We start from the raw sequence: 20,077 nt of genomic DNA on the forward strand, positions 1-20,077 counted from the left end.
TGTCTGGGGAGCTTCAGAAAGGCAGTTCTGTGTGTACGCTGAGGCCAGTATAAGCTGGGGGGGGGGGGGTGGGGGGGGGCGGGCGGGGGTGGGGGGGGGGGGGTGGTGTCGGGCAGGGAGTACGAGGAGGGCAGAGAGGGAGGCAATCACTGCATATAACCAAAACAGACGCTGAGCAGAGCACCATCAGAGCCACGGGCCAAGCCCAGGCATATCATACAGATTGCTTATTGAGCTGTTTTTAGAGAGAGATGGTGTGTGTATATATATATACAGAGTAGTGGCTGAAAATGAGTGTGTTTTTTGTTTTGTTGCTCTGGCCCCCCCTCTCAGAATAGCTTCCTCTCTCTCTCTCTCTCTCTCTCTCTCTCTCTCTGTCTCTCTCTCTCTCTCTCTCTCTCTCTCTCTCTCTCTCTCTCTCTCTCTCTCTCTCTCTCTCTCTCTCGTCTCTCTCTCTCTCTCTCTCTCTCTCTCTCTCTCTCTCTCTCTCTCTCTCTCTCTCTCTCTCTCTCTTTTCCACTCACTGTGACTGAGTGTATGAAATGTCTGGAGTGTGTGTGTGCCATAATAGAGGAGATGGGAGTTGTATACTGACTCTCCTCTGGTTTAACCCATTCTGACCTGAGATCAGATTCTAAAAATGTCTATTACATCCTGACAGTTTAATTATTAACCCATTCTGACCTGAGATCAGATTCTAAAAGTGTCTTTGATTTTTCAAAAATAGCAGACCTACAAGCTCGTAGCGCGCCACTCGGTGGCGCGCTATGAGCTTGTAGATCTGCTATTTTTCAATAGCTAAAGCATAACATGATGCTAACACCAAAATGGATGCCCGTTCAGAATGGTTTAAGTAATGGAGGCAATGCTATATAGACGCCCTTAAAGGAGAACTCCGCATGCTAGAATGCTTTCTTACCTTTCTTACCTTCCTTTGTAGTCGTTACGTCCCCACCAAAAGAGGTCCAGGTGTTTTTTTTTGTGCAAAAGTTCCTTATTGGCTATTTCCCCTATACCATAAGCGCTCAATGAATTGCGTTGAATTGAATGGGAATTGAATGGGGCTATGGGGGTGTTGCGCTAATTCGCTTATTCCCATCGAAATAAGTAGTAAAGTGTGCCGCTTGGGATATTATTTACATTATGAAGAGAGGATATATACAAAAAATATATAATTTTGAGCGATGGAAATAAGCGAATTAGAACAACACCCCATGGCCCCATTAAATTCCCATTCAATTCAATGCAATTCATTGAGGGATTATGGTAGGGGAAATAGCCAATAAGGAGCTTTTGCACAAAATAACACCTGGACCTCTTTGGTGGGGACGTAAAAACTACAAATAAAGGTAAGAAAGCCTTCTAGCATGGAATTCTCCCATAACAGACGTCGGCAGCAGCATGCGTGCGATGTGAGCTTGTATATCAGCTGTTCTCTGTGAGTGAGGTATAAATGTCTCCCTAAAGGGTGCGCCTCATTAGCCAACACACAAGAGGAGGTTGAATGGACTGAAACCTGCATGCAGCGCTCCCCGAAACAACACGTTTGGAGATCTGTTGGGAGTTGATTACATGAAACAGTCCCCCGTGCGATCAGTCTCAATGTTTGTGAACACATAATTGGTCTATAGTGCACGCTGTTAGAATCCTATCCTGGTTTATATACCATATGTCTGTCCTCCTCATCTTCATTGTCTTCCTGTTGGTGTCACCATGTGCAAATTATTACTCTGCAAGTCTAGCCTGAGAAAGTACCCCAGCTTTTATTGGTGTAGAGGTGCGGATCAAACTATCCCTGGGAACAGACACCGGTTCCCATATAGGTTCACCATCCTGTGTGCCCCCCCCCCTCTCATCTCCCCTCCTCCCCCTCCTCCTCCTCCTCCTCCTCCTCCTCCTCCTCCTCCTCCTCCCCTTCCCCTCCCCCTCCTCCTCCTCCTCCTCCTCCTCCTCCCCTCCTCTCCCCCAACACAGCGGAGAACACTGACATCACCAAATTCACAGTGATGACAGCGCTCCTCTTCACTGTTATTGGTGTAGGGAAATACAAGGTTCACTCCCACTGACTACCACTAACTAACTCTGGGTCGTTTGGCTCCAGGCTTGTTTAGGGGTCTCCGAGGCTACTCTGCATGTAGCAGACAGGGTCATATGAAGTTGTTTTACTTGGAATAATTTAGTCGACCAGATTCGTATTACTGTTATCATCATCATCAACATCATCGTCATCATTTTGGTGCGGAAGGCTCGCCATTAAAACACGCTCGCCCTGAAAAAAGAAAATATCTGCCGCCCTCACGCCGTCCGCTCGGTGGAGCGGTTCTTGTATTTGTGTTTAGGAATAGCAGGCAGAGACCGCTCTACCGCCCGCCCGACTTTCGCCCTGAGGCGACTGTTGTGTTTTTAAGGCAAGCACGTTTCCAGGACACGATGTACAGCAAGTACAGTATAACTCCGCCGTCATGCACTGCCTTTTTTGTTGAAGTGGATGTTTTCATGTTTGACAGATGTTTCTGTCTAAGACGCATTCTGAACATCAGGTGGCCCGATAAAATATCAAATGCCTGTTGGAGAAAACCGACCAAAACTCCATCAGCCAGGAGGTGAAGAAGATAAAGTGGGGGTGGATTGGACATACCCTCCGAAAACCTACTGACAACATCACTATAGGCAAGCACTGGACTGGAACCCACAGGGCAAAAGAAAAGTGGGGAGGCCAAAACAGACCTGGAGAAGATCAGTGGAGAGTGAGGCAAAGACGACCGGATTATCGTGGGCCCAGCTGAAGAAAACCGCTCAAAACAGAGGCCGATGGCGGGGTGTGATTGCGGCCCTATGCTCCACCTAGGAGCCTACAGGAATAAGTCAAAGTAAGTCACGTGTTTCTGTCTGTGTTTTTGTCTTGCACGCACGCTGTGTCAGAATCAGAATCAAAGTGCACAGTGGAGTTATTTTCTTGTTCAAGCTCATTTTGCTGTTTTAAGGAATTAGTTTGTTAGAACGGAGAAAGAAAGAATAGCGTAGAGATCAAAGGAAACGTCCAATAGCAGGAAGGCACTAGCCTGGGAAGCATTCCTTTACGGGTTCATGATCCGGTCGGGAGCGGATGGTAATTTACGTCATGTTGTAGTCATTGATTTGTAGTCATCAGACTCCCACAATAATAATAATATAATAATAATAATGGATTGCATTTTTATGTGCCTACTCAAAGTGCTTTACAATGGTCCATTCATTCATACATTGGGAGGTGAAGCGGCGAACAGTCACCGCCAGCGTCCTCACTTCCCACATTCACACACCGATGGTGGCAACCACTGGAGGTAGGTTTCAGTGTCTTGTCTTCTTATTCTAAGAAGAATAACTCCCACGATCAAACTTTTAGGTCCTATCCAATAAAATCCTTGATGTGGCATAGTTTTGCTGATTTTAAAAATTAAAAAGTGTGTATACTTTCCAGAGACTATTTAGCCTCTGTAGCCTATACCTTTTTTATCCCACAGGGAAATTATTGGGTAGGCCCTAATAATTCCCCACGATTTTGATCGTGGGGAATTATTTCGCGTAGTTCTTATTCCAGTTGTGGTTTCCTGCCTGATGACTACAACTCGGGTGCAGTGCTTAGATGAGATTAGTCATCCTCATCCCCTCCCGACTGGATCACAGTGATTTAGTAACACGCACAGAACACAGGGTTTCCCTCCGAGGTGAAAAGCCAGGTGAAGCGATGTTAGGAAGGCACCGTCAAACCAAATATAGAAGCGTGCATTGATTGCAATGCAACATTTTGTCGGTTGTGAAATGTGACATTTCAAGTAACGTTATCATACTTTGACAAATAAGCAGTGGGCATCATTATCATCATCATTGTCACGGGCCAGCCCATGCCCTATAGACACAGTACTGAGGAACTATAATAATAATAATAATAATAATACATTTTATTTATAAGGCGCCTTTCAGGGCACTCAAGGTCGCGTGACAACAGGTTAAAACAGTTTATACAAACTATGGTACAGCTTGTAGTGTGTGAATGCACACACTACACTGCTGCTTCTAATAGCAATCACCATCAAGCCGGCTGGGAAGTGTGGGTTATATAATGTTGTGTTGCATGTTCTTTACAGTGGACATCATTTTTTTTTATGTTGTTATAATGTCACTGTGTGAAGTAATTTAATTTTCTGTTGGTCACTTCACCTGTCTCTCCTCTGCAGTGCTGGTGGCACTCTTAGCTTGGAAGGTGCCAAGTACTGTAGAGGAAGAGGGGTGTTTGTTCATGTTTATCTTTGTTAGGCTCTGTAAATGAATTGGGCCTGTGAAAGGTAAATGTATATTTAATATTCCCTTAATGTATAGTGAGGTGGCAGATTAGTGAGATTAGTCATAGGCTTAGTTAGCCGTGTGGTGAGTTAACTAATGACCCCTTACTAATTAGAGGATGGTTTGCCCCACCTGTTTAAGAGCAGGAGTGCAGCAGGTGAGGGGAGTTCAGTCTCACTTGAGGCTAGTAAGAGTAACATTAACAGTGAAGAACTGCAAGCCAGGCACAAGCCTGTATAACAGTTCCTGCTTGTCTCTTGAGTTCGTGTAGTTTTCAAGATGTTCATTTAGTTTTATCGGACCGTTTGTTTTGGCCAGTATTATTTATTTTTTGTACTTTGCCGCCGACTTGCACTGCATTTTTCAAGGTGAATAAAAAAGCCTAAAATGTCCTTGTGGTCCTGGAGCCTCTGGCCAACGGCCAGCATTATCACAATCATCATGAGTTCAGAAACAGGCCAGAGGTATTGGGGTATAGGCTGAGGCTCACATTATGCACCCTATAGCGGAGATGCACACTCAACTGTGTGTCGACTAAGCCGGGAAGATTAAGTCCAACGTCTGAAATTGGCTAACATCATGCTGAAGGCTATAAATAAGCATAAACAAAAAAAAAAGTCATCATCAACAATGCAATACAGCCTCATCAAAGTTGCTGTTGTGTCTTTATATATTGTCAATTACTTGCATGAGAGGTGGTGGAGTTACAGTAGCTTTTAACTACTTTCCATCAGTTCAATATATATTTTTAACACAGATGTAAAAGGGTGTTCAATACCATTGATTTAAGGAGCAATACCAGTGATTTGAAAATTAAAAAATTGAGTTATGTGGTTTCCTTATTAGTTATGTAATTTTGTCACCTCACAAGTGTAGTGTATTATTATGATGTCAGCCGTGGGCTGCAGTGCGGAGGCTGCCTGCTAATCAGAATGTCACCGCTCCCCCCCCTGCCCGCCCATCGTCTGTTTATTAACCCATTCTGACCTGAGATCAGATTCTAAAAATGTCTTCTACATCCTGACAGTTTTCCATTGTGACCTGAGATCAGATTCTAAAAATGTCTTCTACATCCTGACAGTTTTCCATTCTGACCTGAGATCAGATTCAAAAAATGTCTGCTATGTCAGTCGCTCTTCGATTTTTCAAAAATAGCAGACCTACAAGCTCGTAGCGCGCCACTCGGTGGCGCGCTATGAGCTTGTAGATCTGCTATTTTTCAATAGCTAAAGCGTAACATAATGCTAACACCAAAAGGGGTTCCTGCCCAAAATGGGTTAAAGTGACCTCACAGCGAGACACTTAGCGCCCTAACAGCGTGTTTGATGTCACCATCGTAACACGCTTCAGAATCGTATGACGGCCACGCACGCCCCACCGACGCATGGGGTCCCTTTCTCTCCCCCACATCCACTCTGCTCGGCGTTCATCCATCCATCCATCCATCCATCCATCCATCCATCCATCCATCTCTCCCCCACATCCACTCTGCTCGGCGTTCATCCATCCATCCATCCATCCATCCATCCATCCATCCATCCATCCATCCATCCATCCATCCATCCATCCATCTCTCCCCCACATCCACTCTGCTCGGCGTTCATCCATCCATCCATCCATCCATCCATCCATCCATCCATCCATCTCTCCCCACATCCACTCTGCTCGGCGTTCATCGCATGCATGCTCTCCCTCCCCAGTGGCGGAAAGTAACTATGTACATTTACTTAAGTATACTGTACTCAAGTACAATGTTGAGGTATTTGCGCTATACTTTAGGCTATACTTGAGTATTTCCGTGACTTCAAATACTTTTGGTTCCACTCCACACACTCCAGACTTTAATTAAAACTTCGTTATAATTAGGCTACACAACATTAACCACTTCAACCCTATATACATTTCTGTCATTGAAAATAGCCGATCTACAAGCTCTGCTCGAGCATGTAGATCGGCTATTTTCAAATTATTTTTTTATACATTTGAAAACTTGAAATGGAACATTCTGCACAATTAGTGCTTTATGCTTTTGGCACTTTAAGTACACGTCGATGCCGATACTTTTGCACTTTTACTCAAGTATATAGATTTCGAACAGCATGACTTTTACTCGCAACAGACAGAGTATTTCCACATTACAGCATCGATACTTTGACTGACGTAGCCTAAAACACGTGAGTATGATTTGTTCCCCACCGCCCTCCCATCCACTCTTCTGAGCATTTATCCCCTTCATACTCCCTCCCTATGTCCAGTCCATTGTCCACTCTCCTCCTCCCCTCCACCCTTTACCACTGCACCCGCCCCACCCTACTAGTCCCTATATATCCCAACCCTCCATCCATCAGTCTGAGTAATGGTCCTCAGGTCACGGAGTCACCCTGCAGCTGTCTGGGGCAGACACTGATGTCTGGCGCGCGCACGCACGCACGCACGCACGCACGCACGCACGCACGCACGCACGCACGCACGCACGCACGCACGCACGCACGCACGCACGCACGCGCAGCCGTCCATTCGTGCACTCCCATCTCCCTGTGCTCAATGCACAACATTGTACAGCATGCTAGGTCACTGTAGTCTGATGGAGTCAAGTCAGATTCATATAGGAATTAGCTGATCGACAAGCTGCACCTAGATTCCCGTTGTGAGCTTGTAGATCTGGTATTTTCAATGCTGTACGACGGAATAGAATTTGAGCATAGAGTCCACACACACACCGTTGGTCCCCAACACACACACAGTGGAATATGAACTGAACAATAGGCTAATTGGAAGGACATGTGTTCTAATAAAATAAATTTAATGAATGAATGAATGAATGAATGAATGAATGAATGAATGAATGAATGAATGACTGACGGAGTTGAGGACTGGTGATGTGCTATGACTACATACAATGCAATTGTTGTGCTGTCTACATGACATGCTATAAGTCTGTTTCAAATGCTATCTAATTCTAAAAAGTGCTATCTAAGGGGGTATAGGGTAAGTGCTATGGGCCATGATGGAGTCTGAAAAGGTGGGTTTCAGACTACGGCGGAAGATTGGAGTGATGCTGCAGTTCTGATTGCAACGGGAAGTGCATTCCACAGTTTTGGAGCCAGAAGGGAGAAGAGTTTGGGACGTGTGGAGCGTTGTGGGAATTTTGGCTGTTTGAAGACCAAGCGATCTGCGGCATTCTGGATCCCTTACAGCAGTACTGACTCCACAGTAGCTATGAACAGCTGCCTAATGCTTTCAAAGGTGCTTCAATAACCTTCAACTTGATAATAATTGATGAACATCACTATCAGCTCATATCAGTAATTAAGTGTTACATTGATGGCACCAACTTCTCTGATCTCACTGCTGAAGACCACTGATGTGCATTCTATAAAACCCCACTCCTCTGATCTCACTGTACTGAAGACACACTGAAGTGCATTCCTAAAACATTAAACCTGAGACCAGTTTGTACAAAATGTCTTCCAAAGTAAATCGTAACAGTTTTCTGAATAACCAATATCGGTGGTTCTCAAACTATTTCATGTTAAGGACCCGGAAATTATATGTAATTGGCCGCCTACCCCCATCTGAAAAATTGTGTCCAGGGACCCCCCCAGAAGCAAAGCAAAACAATTGAGTTTAAAAACTTTGCTGTGAAAGAATATATACCGGTATTCAAAGATTTCAATTGTGACACATTGCCATTGGGGATCGGGTGCACATTTTCACGATTTTTCAAAAATAGCAGATAGAGTGCGGCTCTACGAGCTTGTAGATCTGCTATTTTTCAACAGACAAAGATTTAAATAACGGTTATAAGGTGCGTCCTCCTCAGATCTAAAGGGGTTAAAGATGATCTCAGTAAATTATATGGGCAGGGCAGGGTGTGTATATATCGCAACACACTCGAGGTGTATCCCCACATGGCACTAACACACTTAATGACATCTTAATTGCCTTTTTTTTGTTCACAGAATTAAATATTAATAATGCCCAGCTGACCCCCCCTCCCCTCTCACTATCATCAGCTCCCCTATACACACACTGTCCTCGGTGCGTCAGTTCATCACACAGTAGACTAGTTATGATGCCATTTGTCAAAGGGTGATGTCCACCATTTATCACTTCCAGAACCACTAAATTATGTATGGTGTCACATCAAATAGATGATAGCCGCTGACATGATTCTCATGATGAATAATAGAGAGTCTTAAAACTCACACACCTTGGATCACATTTTTCTCCTCCCCCGTTTCTCCTTGACCTTAACCATGAAATGGCAAAGGCTTCAATATAGCCCAGTGGTGGAAAGTAACTAAGTACGTTTACTTGAGTATTCTGTACTGAGCACCTCCTTCCAGAGTGTATAGAGTGCCCCAGCAGATGAGGCAGATTTGACTCTGAGTATCCCCGCCTTCCATCCCCCCACCCCCCAAAACCGGGAGGTATAATTTTCCATGACAACCTCGTGCTGTCACATCTGATCTCTGTTTAGAAGCGTTATTCTCCCTCACGTATTAGAAGGACAATATCAGTGACCAGAAAGATGGACGGATGTTTTCAATTAGTCCACTTGCCAGAATGTGAACCCGGACATTTTGAGCATACCCTAAAGTTTTATGTTAGAAATGTTGAGTATGGGTCCCCAGCATGTAGAAACTGCCGGATGCTAACTTAATTGCATATGTTGGGTAATTTCCATAATTAGCACAATAAGCTGCGGTAGGCTATACCACTGACCTATAAGGCAACATTTTCAAAATGTCTTTATGCTTTAAGTAGCATGTGACATGTCAAACTAGGGGGTTATAATGATTCTGAATCCATTGCAAGCATTAGTTTTGCACAAAGAACACTCCTTCGGCTAAATTCGGCCACATGGTCAAATGTGATGACCTCATCATATTTGTGATGACGGCTATGGCCATTTTTAGACGAAGGAGCATTTTTGGAATTTTGGAAATGTTGCCGTATATAGGTTGTCAGTGGTACCCCAGCTTATTATGCTAATTATGAAAATTGCCCATAATTGCAATATAGCATCTGGCAGTTTCTATAATAGACTCCTGGGTCCAGGACCAGGCCGAGGCCTCGGTCGGAATTTCATGCTGGGGACCCATATTCAACATTTCTAACATAAAGCCTTGGTGTACTCAACATGTCTGGGTTCACAATGGGCCTCTATGGGCTGGCAAGTAGACTAAATTAATCTATCATGGTTAAAACGGAGTTTGAAGTTACAATGGGTTTGTATAGGAATATCTAAATACTGAATCAAGCAACTTTAATAACTGTCTGGGGTGTTCACATAAGCCTGAGTAGACAACCAAGAGTTTAAAAGAAAAAGGTGAAATATCCCTTTAAGTCAGAAATGAGGACAGAACATGGCAGTTCTGATCAGAACCACAGACAGCGACGAATAGATTTAGAGAGAAGAGACAGTTCTGATCAGAACCACAGCCAGCAACGAACAGATTTAGAGAGAAGAGACAGTTCTGATCAGAACCACAGACAGCGACCAATAGACTTAGAGAGAAGAGACAGTTCTGATCAGAACCACAGACAGCGACCAATAGACTTAGAGAGAAGAGACAGTTCTGATCAGAACCACAGACAGCGACCAATAGACTTAGAGAGAAGAGACAGTTCTGATCAGAACCACAGACAGCGACCAATAGACTTAGAGAGAAGAGACAGTTCTGATCAGAACCACAGACAACGACATATATATTTAGAGAGAAGAGACAGTTCTGATCAGAACCACAGACAGCAACGAACAGATTTAGAGAGAAGAGACAGTTCTGATCAGAACCACAGACAGCGACGTATAGATTTAGAGAGAAGAGACAGTTCTGATCAGAACCACAGACAGCGACGAATAGATTTAGAGAGAAGAGACAGTTCTGATCAGAACCACAGACAGCGACGTATAGATTTAGAGAGAAGAGACAGTTCTGATCAGAACCACAGACAGCGACCAATAGATTTAGAGAGAAGAGACAGTTTCGTCGGGTCATAAACAAGGAAGTGAACGGCTGCGCAGAACATGAGCGCTGAGCGCTGCATGAAGGCGTTGCCTAGCAACGGCCCTGTCAAAAAGTATAGATTTTAGCGGTCCAGTTTTATCATTACAAAAGAAAGATGTCCCCACACCTCTATAGGCCCTCTACGGATGTCATTTTAAAGACGTGTGGAGACGTCTTGAGCACTTCAGTTGTTAAATATTATTTAATTTTTTCCTACTTAAAAACGTGAGTATTTCCAAATTCCAATACTTTTACTTATAACTACTCCACTCTGCAAAGGCAAATATTGTACTTTTACCTTAGCCTACTATAGTTAGTTATAGTTATGTTGTAGATTTAGCTTATTTTTACAAAATATATTACCCTCCATGCACTTCAGAAATGGGACATTCTGCAAACTTTTGTACTTTAAGCACATTTTTGACGCCAATACTTTTTCACTTTTACTCTATAGGCTACATTTTGAATACCAGACTTTCCCTTGTAATGGAGGCTATGTCTACATTGCAGTATTGATACTTTTACTTAAGTAAAACAATAATTGAGTAGCCTCATATTTTATCCACCATGGCATGCACTGCTCAATACTGCACTGCCCATTAGCCTGCATGGATTGGATTGAATGACGGACGGACGGACGGACGGACGGACGGTCGAGCGCGCCTCTTGGAATGTCGTCGAGTACCGTTACCACTCGCTAGGGGGCGACGTTGGCCTCTGGAAGGCTCACAGAGGAGGAGAGAGAGAGAGGGGTGCTTGATCATTCTCTACATCTCAGGACAGCGCTCTCTCTCTCTCTCTCTCTCTCTCTCTGACACACACACACACACACACACACACAACACACACACACACACACACACACACACACACACACACACACACACACACACACACACACACACACACACACACACACACACACACACACACACACACACACACACACACACACACGCAGTGTGTCAGCTCCATTCCGTCACACAGATCCCCGCTCAGACATGGAGGGAAATTGATCTAACGTCTCCAGCTTGTGTTTCTTCCCCCGTCGTGACTTCTGTATGATCACGAGAGACAGAACAGAATCACACTGGCTGTTTAATCCATTTCACAATTATTACAGGCACGTCTGCTTGCATTAATATCTCTCTACGGCCACACAGTACTACTATTGTTGCTGCCCTGACCGCACAGCCACGTTCATAATATTATACATTACACAGTGGGAACATATAGCCTATAGAAGAGACGCTCTATGCTAATTGGCTTCGTTTTTTTTTTTTACACTCCTTTCCTTTTCATGTATTTGTCATCATCCTCCAAATGGGTTTGGAGGAGTATATTATATATACGCCTGCACCGCGGCATATATACGTCTCCATGCTGCAGTTCATTATAACCATTTAATTATAGCATATTAATTTATGCTTTTATGAATTCAATTAGCGGCGCACACTATACACGCAACAGTTAAGGTATATGAAAATGCGTGCCTCCGAGAGGGGTTAATAATAATGATGAAAACGTGACGACAGGACGATAACTAATGGTCTCGAGGCTATTAGAGGCACGGCGCGGAGGCACTAATGTTAATGTATGCCACTTCATTGCACTGATTTAAAGCAACTCGAGTATGATCCGTTCCTACTGCTGCAGTCACGCTCCTAATGATGCTCACTTCCAAACAAGGTGACGATGATGAGGATGATGATGATGATGATGATGAGGAGGAGGATGATGCCAATTAATTAGTGGTTTAAAAATAAATCATGCTTTTATTCTCCATTCCATTGCTATATTATACACATCTGCTGTGTTGTTGTCATGTGTGTCACGTATACTAGTGTATAGGCTAGCCTATACTGTGTGTGTGTGTGTGTGTGTGTGTGTGTGTGTGTGTGTGTGTGTGTGTGTGTGTGTGTGTGTGTGTGTGTGCGCATGCATTCACTATTGTTTGTGTTCAATCATTTCTTGTTAAATGTGAATGCAAATAATGATGTTAAATGAATGTGTGTGTGTGTGTGTGTGTGTGTGTGTGTGTGTGTGTGTGTGTGCGTGCGTGCGTGCGTGCGCGTGTGCGATAGAAAGAGAGAGAGAGAGAGAGAGAGGTTGAACTGGATGGTCATGCAGGCGCTGTAGGCTATTGCGTCACTACTAGCTGTCTCTCTCTCCAGCACTGATCTTCTTCACATGCATGGTGGTCTTTGAGGCTCCGAGCATCCTTCCTCCCTCAGCTCATTCCCTTCCTAACTCATCATCTATAGTAGCCTATCCTACACAACAAACTGCATGTTTCCTAACTCATCCTCTATAGTAGCCTATACACAACAAACTGCATGCGGACATAATTGCATGAGGGGACAGTATAGCCTAAACATAATGTCGCAATACTTATTGGGTCATGGAGTTTCAGGACATTACTTCGTTTCATCATATTAATGAAATCACCATCAACAATTAAACAATATGCACTGTTGTCTGCAACATGACACTATACTGTACACAGTATATGAGCTTCGAGCTCGGATGTCATCATTTACTGTGGATGTATTTTATGATTAAATAGCAGCTATATATACTCTGACTCAGTCTGCCCATGTTTTAACTGTCGCCCGGTGCTCTGACTCAGTCTGCCCATGTTTTAACTGTCGCCCGGTGCTCTGACTCAGTCTGCCCATGTGTTAACTGTCGCCCGGTGCTCTGACTCAGTCTGCCCATGTTTTAACTGTCGCCCGGTGCTCTGACTCAGTCTGCCCATGTGTTAACTGTCGCCCGGTGCTCTGACTCAGTCTGCCCATGTTTTAACTGTCGCCCGGTGCTCTGACTCAGTCTGCCATGTTTTAACTGTCGCCCGGTGCTCTGACTCAGTCTGCCATGTTTTAACTGTCGCCCGGTGCTCTGACTCAGTCTGCCCATGTTTTAACTGTCGCCCGGTGCTCTGACTCAGTCTGCCCATGTTTTAACTGTCGCCCGGTGCCTGCCTGTATGCTGTTCGGACTTTTCTTATACTACTTCTTTTTATTCACTGGATGATGTGTAAAAAAAACCATTCACTAACTATCACTATACTGAGACCGGCGTGCGTGTGGCTGGTTCCATGCAGGGGGAGAGAGAGAGAGAGAGGGAGGGAGAGAGAGAGAGAGAGAGAGAGGGAGAGACAGAGAGAGAGAGAGAGAGAGAGAGAGAGAGAGAGAGAGAGGGATAGATGGGGAGAGAGGAGGAGAGCTTATAGGAGGATCTCTCGGCGCGCAGACAGAGGCACTTTACTGGTTGTATTATTCCCAACAAGGGGCCCCGCCGCCCCGGTATACGTTCTACGGTATACGGTCGGTGATGTTGTGCACCCTCCACCCTCCACCACCCACCCACCCTGCCCTGGGCTGGCTGGCTGGCTGGCTGGCTGGCATCGCGGAGCCCCAATCAGGTGCCATCGCGCCCGGTGCGTGTGCACGCCCATTGGCTGGTTGCGGCGGTGTGGTGGGGAAAGGAGGCTGTGCGCCGACGCGCCCCCCACCTCCCCACACTCGCCTTCCAGAAGCCGAGCTGAGAGCACCGTCCTCTCTCCTGGTGGAGCGCTGTTACGAGGCGCACCGATTACACGCGCATATACGGCCGGGATAGAGAGACATAAGTCCGTGCTATAATATGCATTTGTCAGTGGTTCTTTTTCATCGCATTTGAAGAAGTTTGTTGGGGTTTTTTTTGCGTCTTTTCGTGGTGATTTTATGGGACTTTTTTTTCCCACCCTCCTTTTTTATACTCGTGTGGAATTTCCTATATCTTTGGCTTTGTGACTTTTCTATATGAAGGGAGCGTCTGTTTTTACTGTTAAGTGCGCACACAAACACACGCACGGATTGTTGTGCGCTATTCTTGGGCTCTATATTACAAACAATACAGCAATGTTTGCTCTGACGCCAAAACTCACAGCCCGACCGGGCCAGGAGAATTGATTAAAACGAAAGGAGAAAAAGAGAGAGAGAGAGAGAGAGAGAGAGAGAGAGAGAGAGAGAGGCTTTTGGATCAAATGGCTGTGCTTCTCATCACGACTGAAGAAGACGAAGCGGCACCACAATGTCCCTGCAGTGACTTGACGACGCACGGGAGAGGATTTTCACGTTTGGGCAGCAGTCTCCGTGTCGTTTTGGCTGTTTACTACGTTGCCTTTTCACGGGCAGAGAGGAGGACAGACGGCGATGCTCATTGCCGCTGAGAAGAGGGAATAATACGATTTTTTTGTTGTTTTCTTCAATTTTCCATTCCATTTTATTCCAAGTGCACTTCTTTGAGAGCTCGTAGAGAGGGGAGATATGCTTGGGTTAATAGCGCTGCTCCTCTCCGTCCTGAACGGGGCTGTTGTTCATTCCCAGCTCCACTACTCCGTCCCGGAGGAGCAGGAGCCGGGCTCCGTCGTGGGGAATATCGCGGAGGACCTGGGGCTCGACATCACCAAACTTTCCGCGCGGCGCTTCCAGACGGTGCCCAGCTCGCGGACGCCGTACCTCGAGGTGAACCTGGAGAACGGCGCGCTGCTCGTCAAGGACAAGATCGACCGCGAGGAGATCTGCCGGCAGACGGCGCCGTGCCTCCTGCACCTGGAGGTGTTCCTGGAGAACCCGCTGGAGCTGTTCCGCGTGGAGATCGAGGTGCTGGACGTCAACGACAACCCGCCGGGCTTCCCCGAGACGGACATCGCCGTGGAGATCTCGGAGAGCGCCGTGCCGGGGACGCGCTTCCCCGTGGAGAACGCCTTCGACCCCGACGTGGGCACGAACGCGCTCAGCACCTACGCCATCACGAGCAACAGCTACTTCTACCTGGACGTGCAGACGCAGAGCGACGGCAACCGCTTCGCCGAGCTGGTGCTGGAGAAGCCGCTGGACCGCGAGCAGCAGGCGGTGCACCGCTACGTGCTCACGGCCGTGGACGGCGGCGCGCCGCAGCGCACCGGCACGGCGCTGCTCGTCGTCAAGGTGCTGGACTCCAACGACAACGCGCCCACCTTCGACCAGTCCGTGTACTCCGTGGGCCTCGCGGAGAACTCGCCCGCGGGCACGCTGGTCATCCAGCTGAACGCCACGGACGTGGACGAGGGCCAGAACGGCGAGATCGTGTACTCGTTCAGCAGCCACAACCAGCCGCGGATCAAGGACCTGTTCAGCATCGACGCGCGCACCGGCCGGATCGAGGTGGCGGGCGAGGTGGACTACGAGGAGAGCAACACGCACCAGATCTACGTGCAGGCGAAGGACCTGGGCGCCAACGCGGTGCCCGCGCACTGCAAGGTGCTGGTGAAGCTGGCGGACGCCAACGACAACACGCCGGAGATCGGCTTCAGCACGGTGACGGAGTCGGTGAGCGAGCAGGACGCGCCGGGCACCGTCATCGCGCTGTTCAGCGTCTCGGACCGCGACTCGGCCGACAGCGGCCAGGTGAGCTGCGAGATCCTGGGCGACGTGCCCTTCAAGCTCAAGTCGTCGTTCAAGAACTACTACACCATCGTGACGGACGGGCCGCTGGACCGGGAGAGCACGGACGCGTACACCATCACCGTGGTGGCGAAGGACCAGGGCCAGCCGTCGCTCGCCACCAGCAAGTCCATCAAGGTGCACGTGTCGGACGAGAACGACAACGCGCCGCGCTTCACGCAGGCCGTGTACGACGTGTACGTGACGGAGAACAACGTGCCCGGCGCGTTCATCCACGCCGTGAGCGCGCTGGACCCCGACGTGGGGCCCAACGCGCTCATCACCTACTCCATATTGGAGTGCGAGATCCAGGGCATGTCCGTGGACACGTACGTGTCCATCAACCAGGACACCGGCTACCTGTACGCGCTGCGCTCCTTCGACTACGAGCAGCTGAAGGAGTTCGGCTTCATGGTGCAGGCCAAGGACGCGGGCGAGCCCGAGCTCTTCTCCAACACCACGGTCAACGTCATCATCGTGGACCAGAACGACAACGCGCCCGCCGTCATCGCGCCGATCGGCAAGAACGGCACGGCGCGCGAGCACCTGCCGCGCTCCGCCGAGCCGGGCTACCTGGTGACGCGGGTGGTGGCCACGGACTCGGACGACGGCGAGAACGCGCGGCTCTCCTACAGCATCCTGCGCGGCAACGAGATGGGCATGTTCCGCATGGACTGGCGCACGGGCGAGCTGCGGACGGCGCGCCGCGTGTCGCCCAAGCGCGACCCCCAGGGCCACTACGACCTGCTGATCGAGGTGCGCGACCACGGCCAGCCGCCGCTCTCGTCCTCGGCCAGCGTGAGCGTGGTGCTGGTGGACAGCGTGGTGGAGGGCCGCGGCGGAGGCGACCGCGGCGGCTCCGCCTCCAAGACCTCCAAGGAGACCTCGCTGGACCTGACGCTCATCCTCATCATCGCCCTGGGCTCCGTCTCCTTCGTCTTCCTGCTGGCCATGATCGTGCTGGCCGTGCGCTGCCAGAAGGACAAGAAGCTCAACCTGTACACGTGCCTGATGTCGGGCGACTGCTGCCTGTGCTGCAGCGCCTGCTGCAGCCGCTCGCGCGGCCGCAAGCAGAAGAAGCTGAGCAAGTCGGACATCATGCTGGTGCAGAGCGCCAACGTGACGTCGGGCGTGGGCCCCGTGGGCCAGGTGCCCGTGGAGGAGTCGGGCGGGGTGGGCGGCGGCGGCTTCGGCTCGCACCACCACCACCACCAGACGCAGAACTCCTACTGCTACCAGGTGTGTCTGACGCCCGAGTCGGCCAAGACGGACCTGATGTTCCTGAAGCCGTGCAGCCCGTCCCGCGGGGGCGGGGGCGTGGCCGACACGGATCACGCCACCACCAACCCCTGTGGCGCCATCGTCACGGGCTACGGCGACCAGCAGCCGGACATCATATCCAACGGCAGCATTCTGTCGAATGAGGTGAGAGAGAGAGTCGACTGTCGGCGCCTTCCTTCTCTGAGCGGTTTCTCATTTTAGGGGGCGGGACGATCTGGTGTTACGTCACAGTATATCTGTATGCGATGTGATAGGCCCTCGATAATGCTAATGTCACGATATTCTATATAGGCCTACATTGCGATATTCAATGTATTGCGAGAGATTTCATCAACGATATATCACGATATCTGTGACTGAAAATATATATATTTTTAAAACATAAAATGGCAAAAATGTGGAATTATGCAATTTATTCCAAAATATTTTTTTGTGTCACCAACTGGCCAATAAGTACATGGATCTGGCCTCCTCCAAACAGTAAAACACTGACTGCAACTTTGCAACTTGTCCACAGCTTGTCTGCCCACAACAATGGGTACTAGTACTACTAGTAGCCTACTAACTAATCAATATCACCATATCGGGAGGATGTCAGGATGATACAATAATTGGCCTATATATATATATATATATATATATATATATATATATATATATCGTAGGAGCAAGTATAGCAAAACTGTATATCGCGATATCGATACTGTATACTGGCGCACCACCCCTATTTTGTATTCGTCAAATGTACTAAGTCACAAGTGCATGTTCCAGGAGGCAGGAGAGCAAAAACAAAATCAGTTGATTGATTCTACAGGTTAATTACAAAGATAATGGTTTTAGAAGAGGTGCCATTATTCCACATCACGTACTGTACCGCGGTGTGAAGCATTTCCCTCTACTCGTCATGTGACGAAAAAAACCTGTAGAGTATATCGTTTTCTGGCCAGCAACACTATAATAATTCACGTACAGTATTGTGTAAAATGCTTAGATGTCAATTGTTGGGTTGCACCGTTTATTTGTGTGAGTATAACTCACTGTGTTGTTGGGAACTATATCATGTGTAAAAAAAGGCTTTACTTGGCATGAGAAATATAACTGTATGGCCTGATGAGTTATATGTCCTGTTAATTGGTTTGTAGAATGTAGTATATGCTGTACATCTGGAGGGAAAACACATAAAAATACACGCACGCACGCACGCACGCACGCACGCACGCACGCACGCACATACACGCATGCACGCACACACACTCTATTCTCTCTATCTCTCTCCCTCACACACACACACACACAGACACAGATTCTGAAATGCCAGAATATTATCGGAAATACCCACATATTGAAGTGGGTCTGTGAAAGCTCTCGTTAACAGGGTGGTGACAAAGAGGTGGCCAATGTTCCTGTATAATGGTAGTCTTGTAAAATGAGGCATGACACCAGCGTTTCATATGGCTGCTCTATTATTCTTTCTGAATGCATTCAGCGTACACTCTGGCTGATGCTTTGCCCCCTGTACGTACCAGGCGATAATAAGCAATAGAAACATGGTCTTGGTGATTATCATTCCGTTTATGAGCCGTTCTAAAGACTATAGGCCGAACTAATTTGTAATAACACAATCGCACGGGCCCATTTCGTTATGCACATCAGTGATGAGAATGATTGTTTGGCATTGTGGCGTATAGCTCATTGGTTCTCAAAGTGGGGTCCGGGGACCCCACCGGGAGTCCCTGGGGGTCACCATGCTAAATGATAGTATATAGGAACCAAATGGACCCTTATGGGTCTGTAACTCAGACAGTGTACAAATGGAACCAAATCCATTTTGGTTCCATTTTGTACACTCTCAGAGTTAAATGAGCAATGATTTTACAATATAAATTGGAGCGGGGTCCCAGAGATAGAAATGCCATTAAATGGAGTTCCGAGGCCCTAATGCATGTCAAACCGGGTCGGTCCTTGGAATTAAGATGGTCGAGAATGACTGGTATATTTGACTGGGGGGGTTGATGATGTTAAATTGGTTCGATCTAAGTCCCTCACTGAATTAAAGCTCTGTGACACGTTGCATGCAATGCTTTTCAGTCTCACATCCATTGATTAGCCTATAATGGTGCAAACATAATATGACCAATATTGAATATTCACAGTACATGCTCATGCTCGGGGGGGAGGCTGTTGGACTTGAACTTTAGTCTGTTGCCGGGTTGATTAGAGGAGGCAAGGTGAATTCACCCCGGGGCAGGCAGTTAGTTAGGCAGTATATTGGCATGCCTGCGCGTTAAGTATGCGACGCACGGCCCGGCGCGGCTGCAGCACCGCAGAACAAAGGTTGTTCAGTTTCAGTGGCGGGAGGCTCAATCATTTACGCATTCAATCGCCTCCTATAACCCACTCTCTCTCTCTACCTCTCTCTCTCTGTCTCTCTCTCTGTCTCTCTCTCTCTCTCTCTCTCTCTCTCTCTCTCTCTCTCTCTCTCTCTCTCTCTCTCTCTCTCTCTCTCTCTGTCTCTCTCTCTCTCTCTCTCTCTCTCTCTCTCTCCCTGCTCCATGCCTGCCATCCCCCACTCAGTCAATTGGATGCATGTACCACAGGCTGCAGACAGGAGACAGGAGACAGGAGTCGATACGCCTGCGTCACGCCACTCTTTCTTAGTGCAGTTACATCTAGTGTATAGCCTGCATGTGGCTCCCAATCTCAACCTGCATGGGGGGCCCCCAGGGACCACGACCCCCCCCCCCCCTATAGGGGGTCCTCCAATGGGATGCAGGGGGTCCCTATGCAGCATGTTGGTGTCATAATCAGTTTATCCACTTTAAACCTAAAAATCTGCAAACTCACGAGCCACGTGCATAATCGTTGTGAATGTGAACTTGTAGATCTGCTATTTTTCCAAAAAAAAAATCTTGAATGAATTTGAAAGATTTGGAATATATATATATATATATATATATATATATATATATTATATTTTAAACAAACAAAGAT

The 20,077-nt window shown here is 47.5% G+C and overlaps 1 protein-coding gene across 1 annotated transcript in view; it reads left to right on the top strand.

The window, feature by feature from the left end:
• Positions 1 to 14,371: 14,371 nt before the first annotated feature.
• The window catches only part of LOC310859143 (protocadherin-10-like), a gene marked incomplete at its 3' end in the record, with an annotated part of 17,039 nt that continues 11,333 nt past the window's right edge, over positions 14,372 to 20,077 (top strand). The window contains exon 1 of the mRNA XM_083765544.1: positions 14,372 to 17,230. Within this exon, the coding sequence (XP_083621670.1) occupies positions 14,648 to 17,230 (2,583 nt within the window). The 5' untranslated portion in view covers positions 14,372 to 14,647. The remainder of the gene's footprint in view (positions 17,231 to 20,077) is intronic.

This window comes from Protomyctophum parallelum (genome assembly GCF_964188405.1).
Source record: "Protomyctophum parallelum genome assembly, chromosome: 5".
NCBI classification, from domain to species: domain Eukaryota; kingdom Metazoa; phylum Chordata; class Actinopteri; order Myctophiformes; family Myctophidae; genus Protomyctophum; species Protomyctophum parallelum.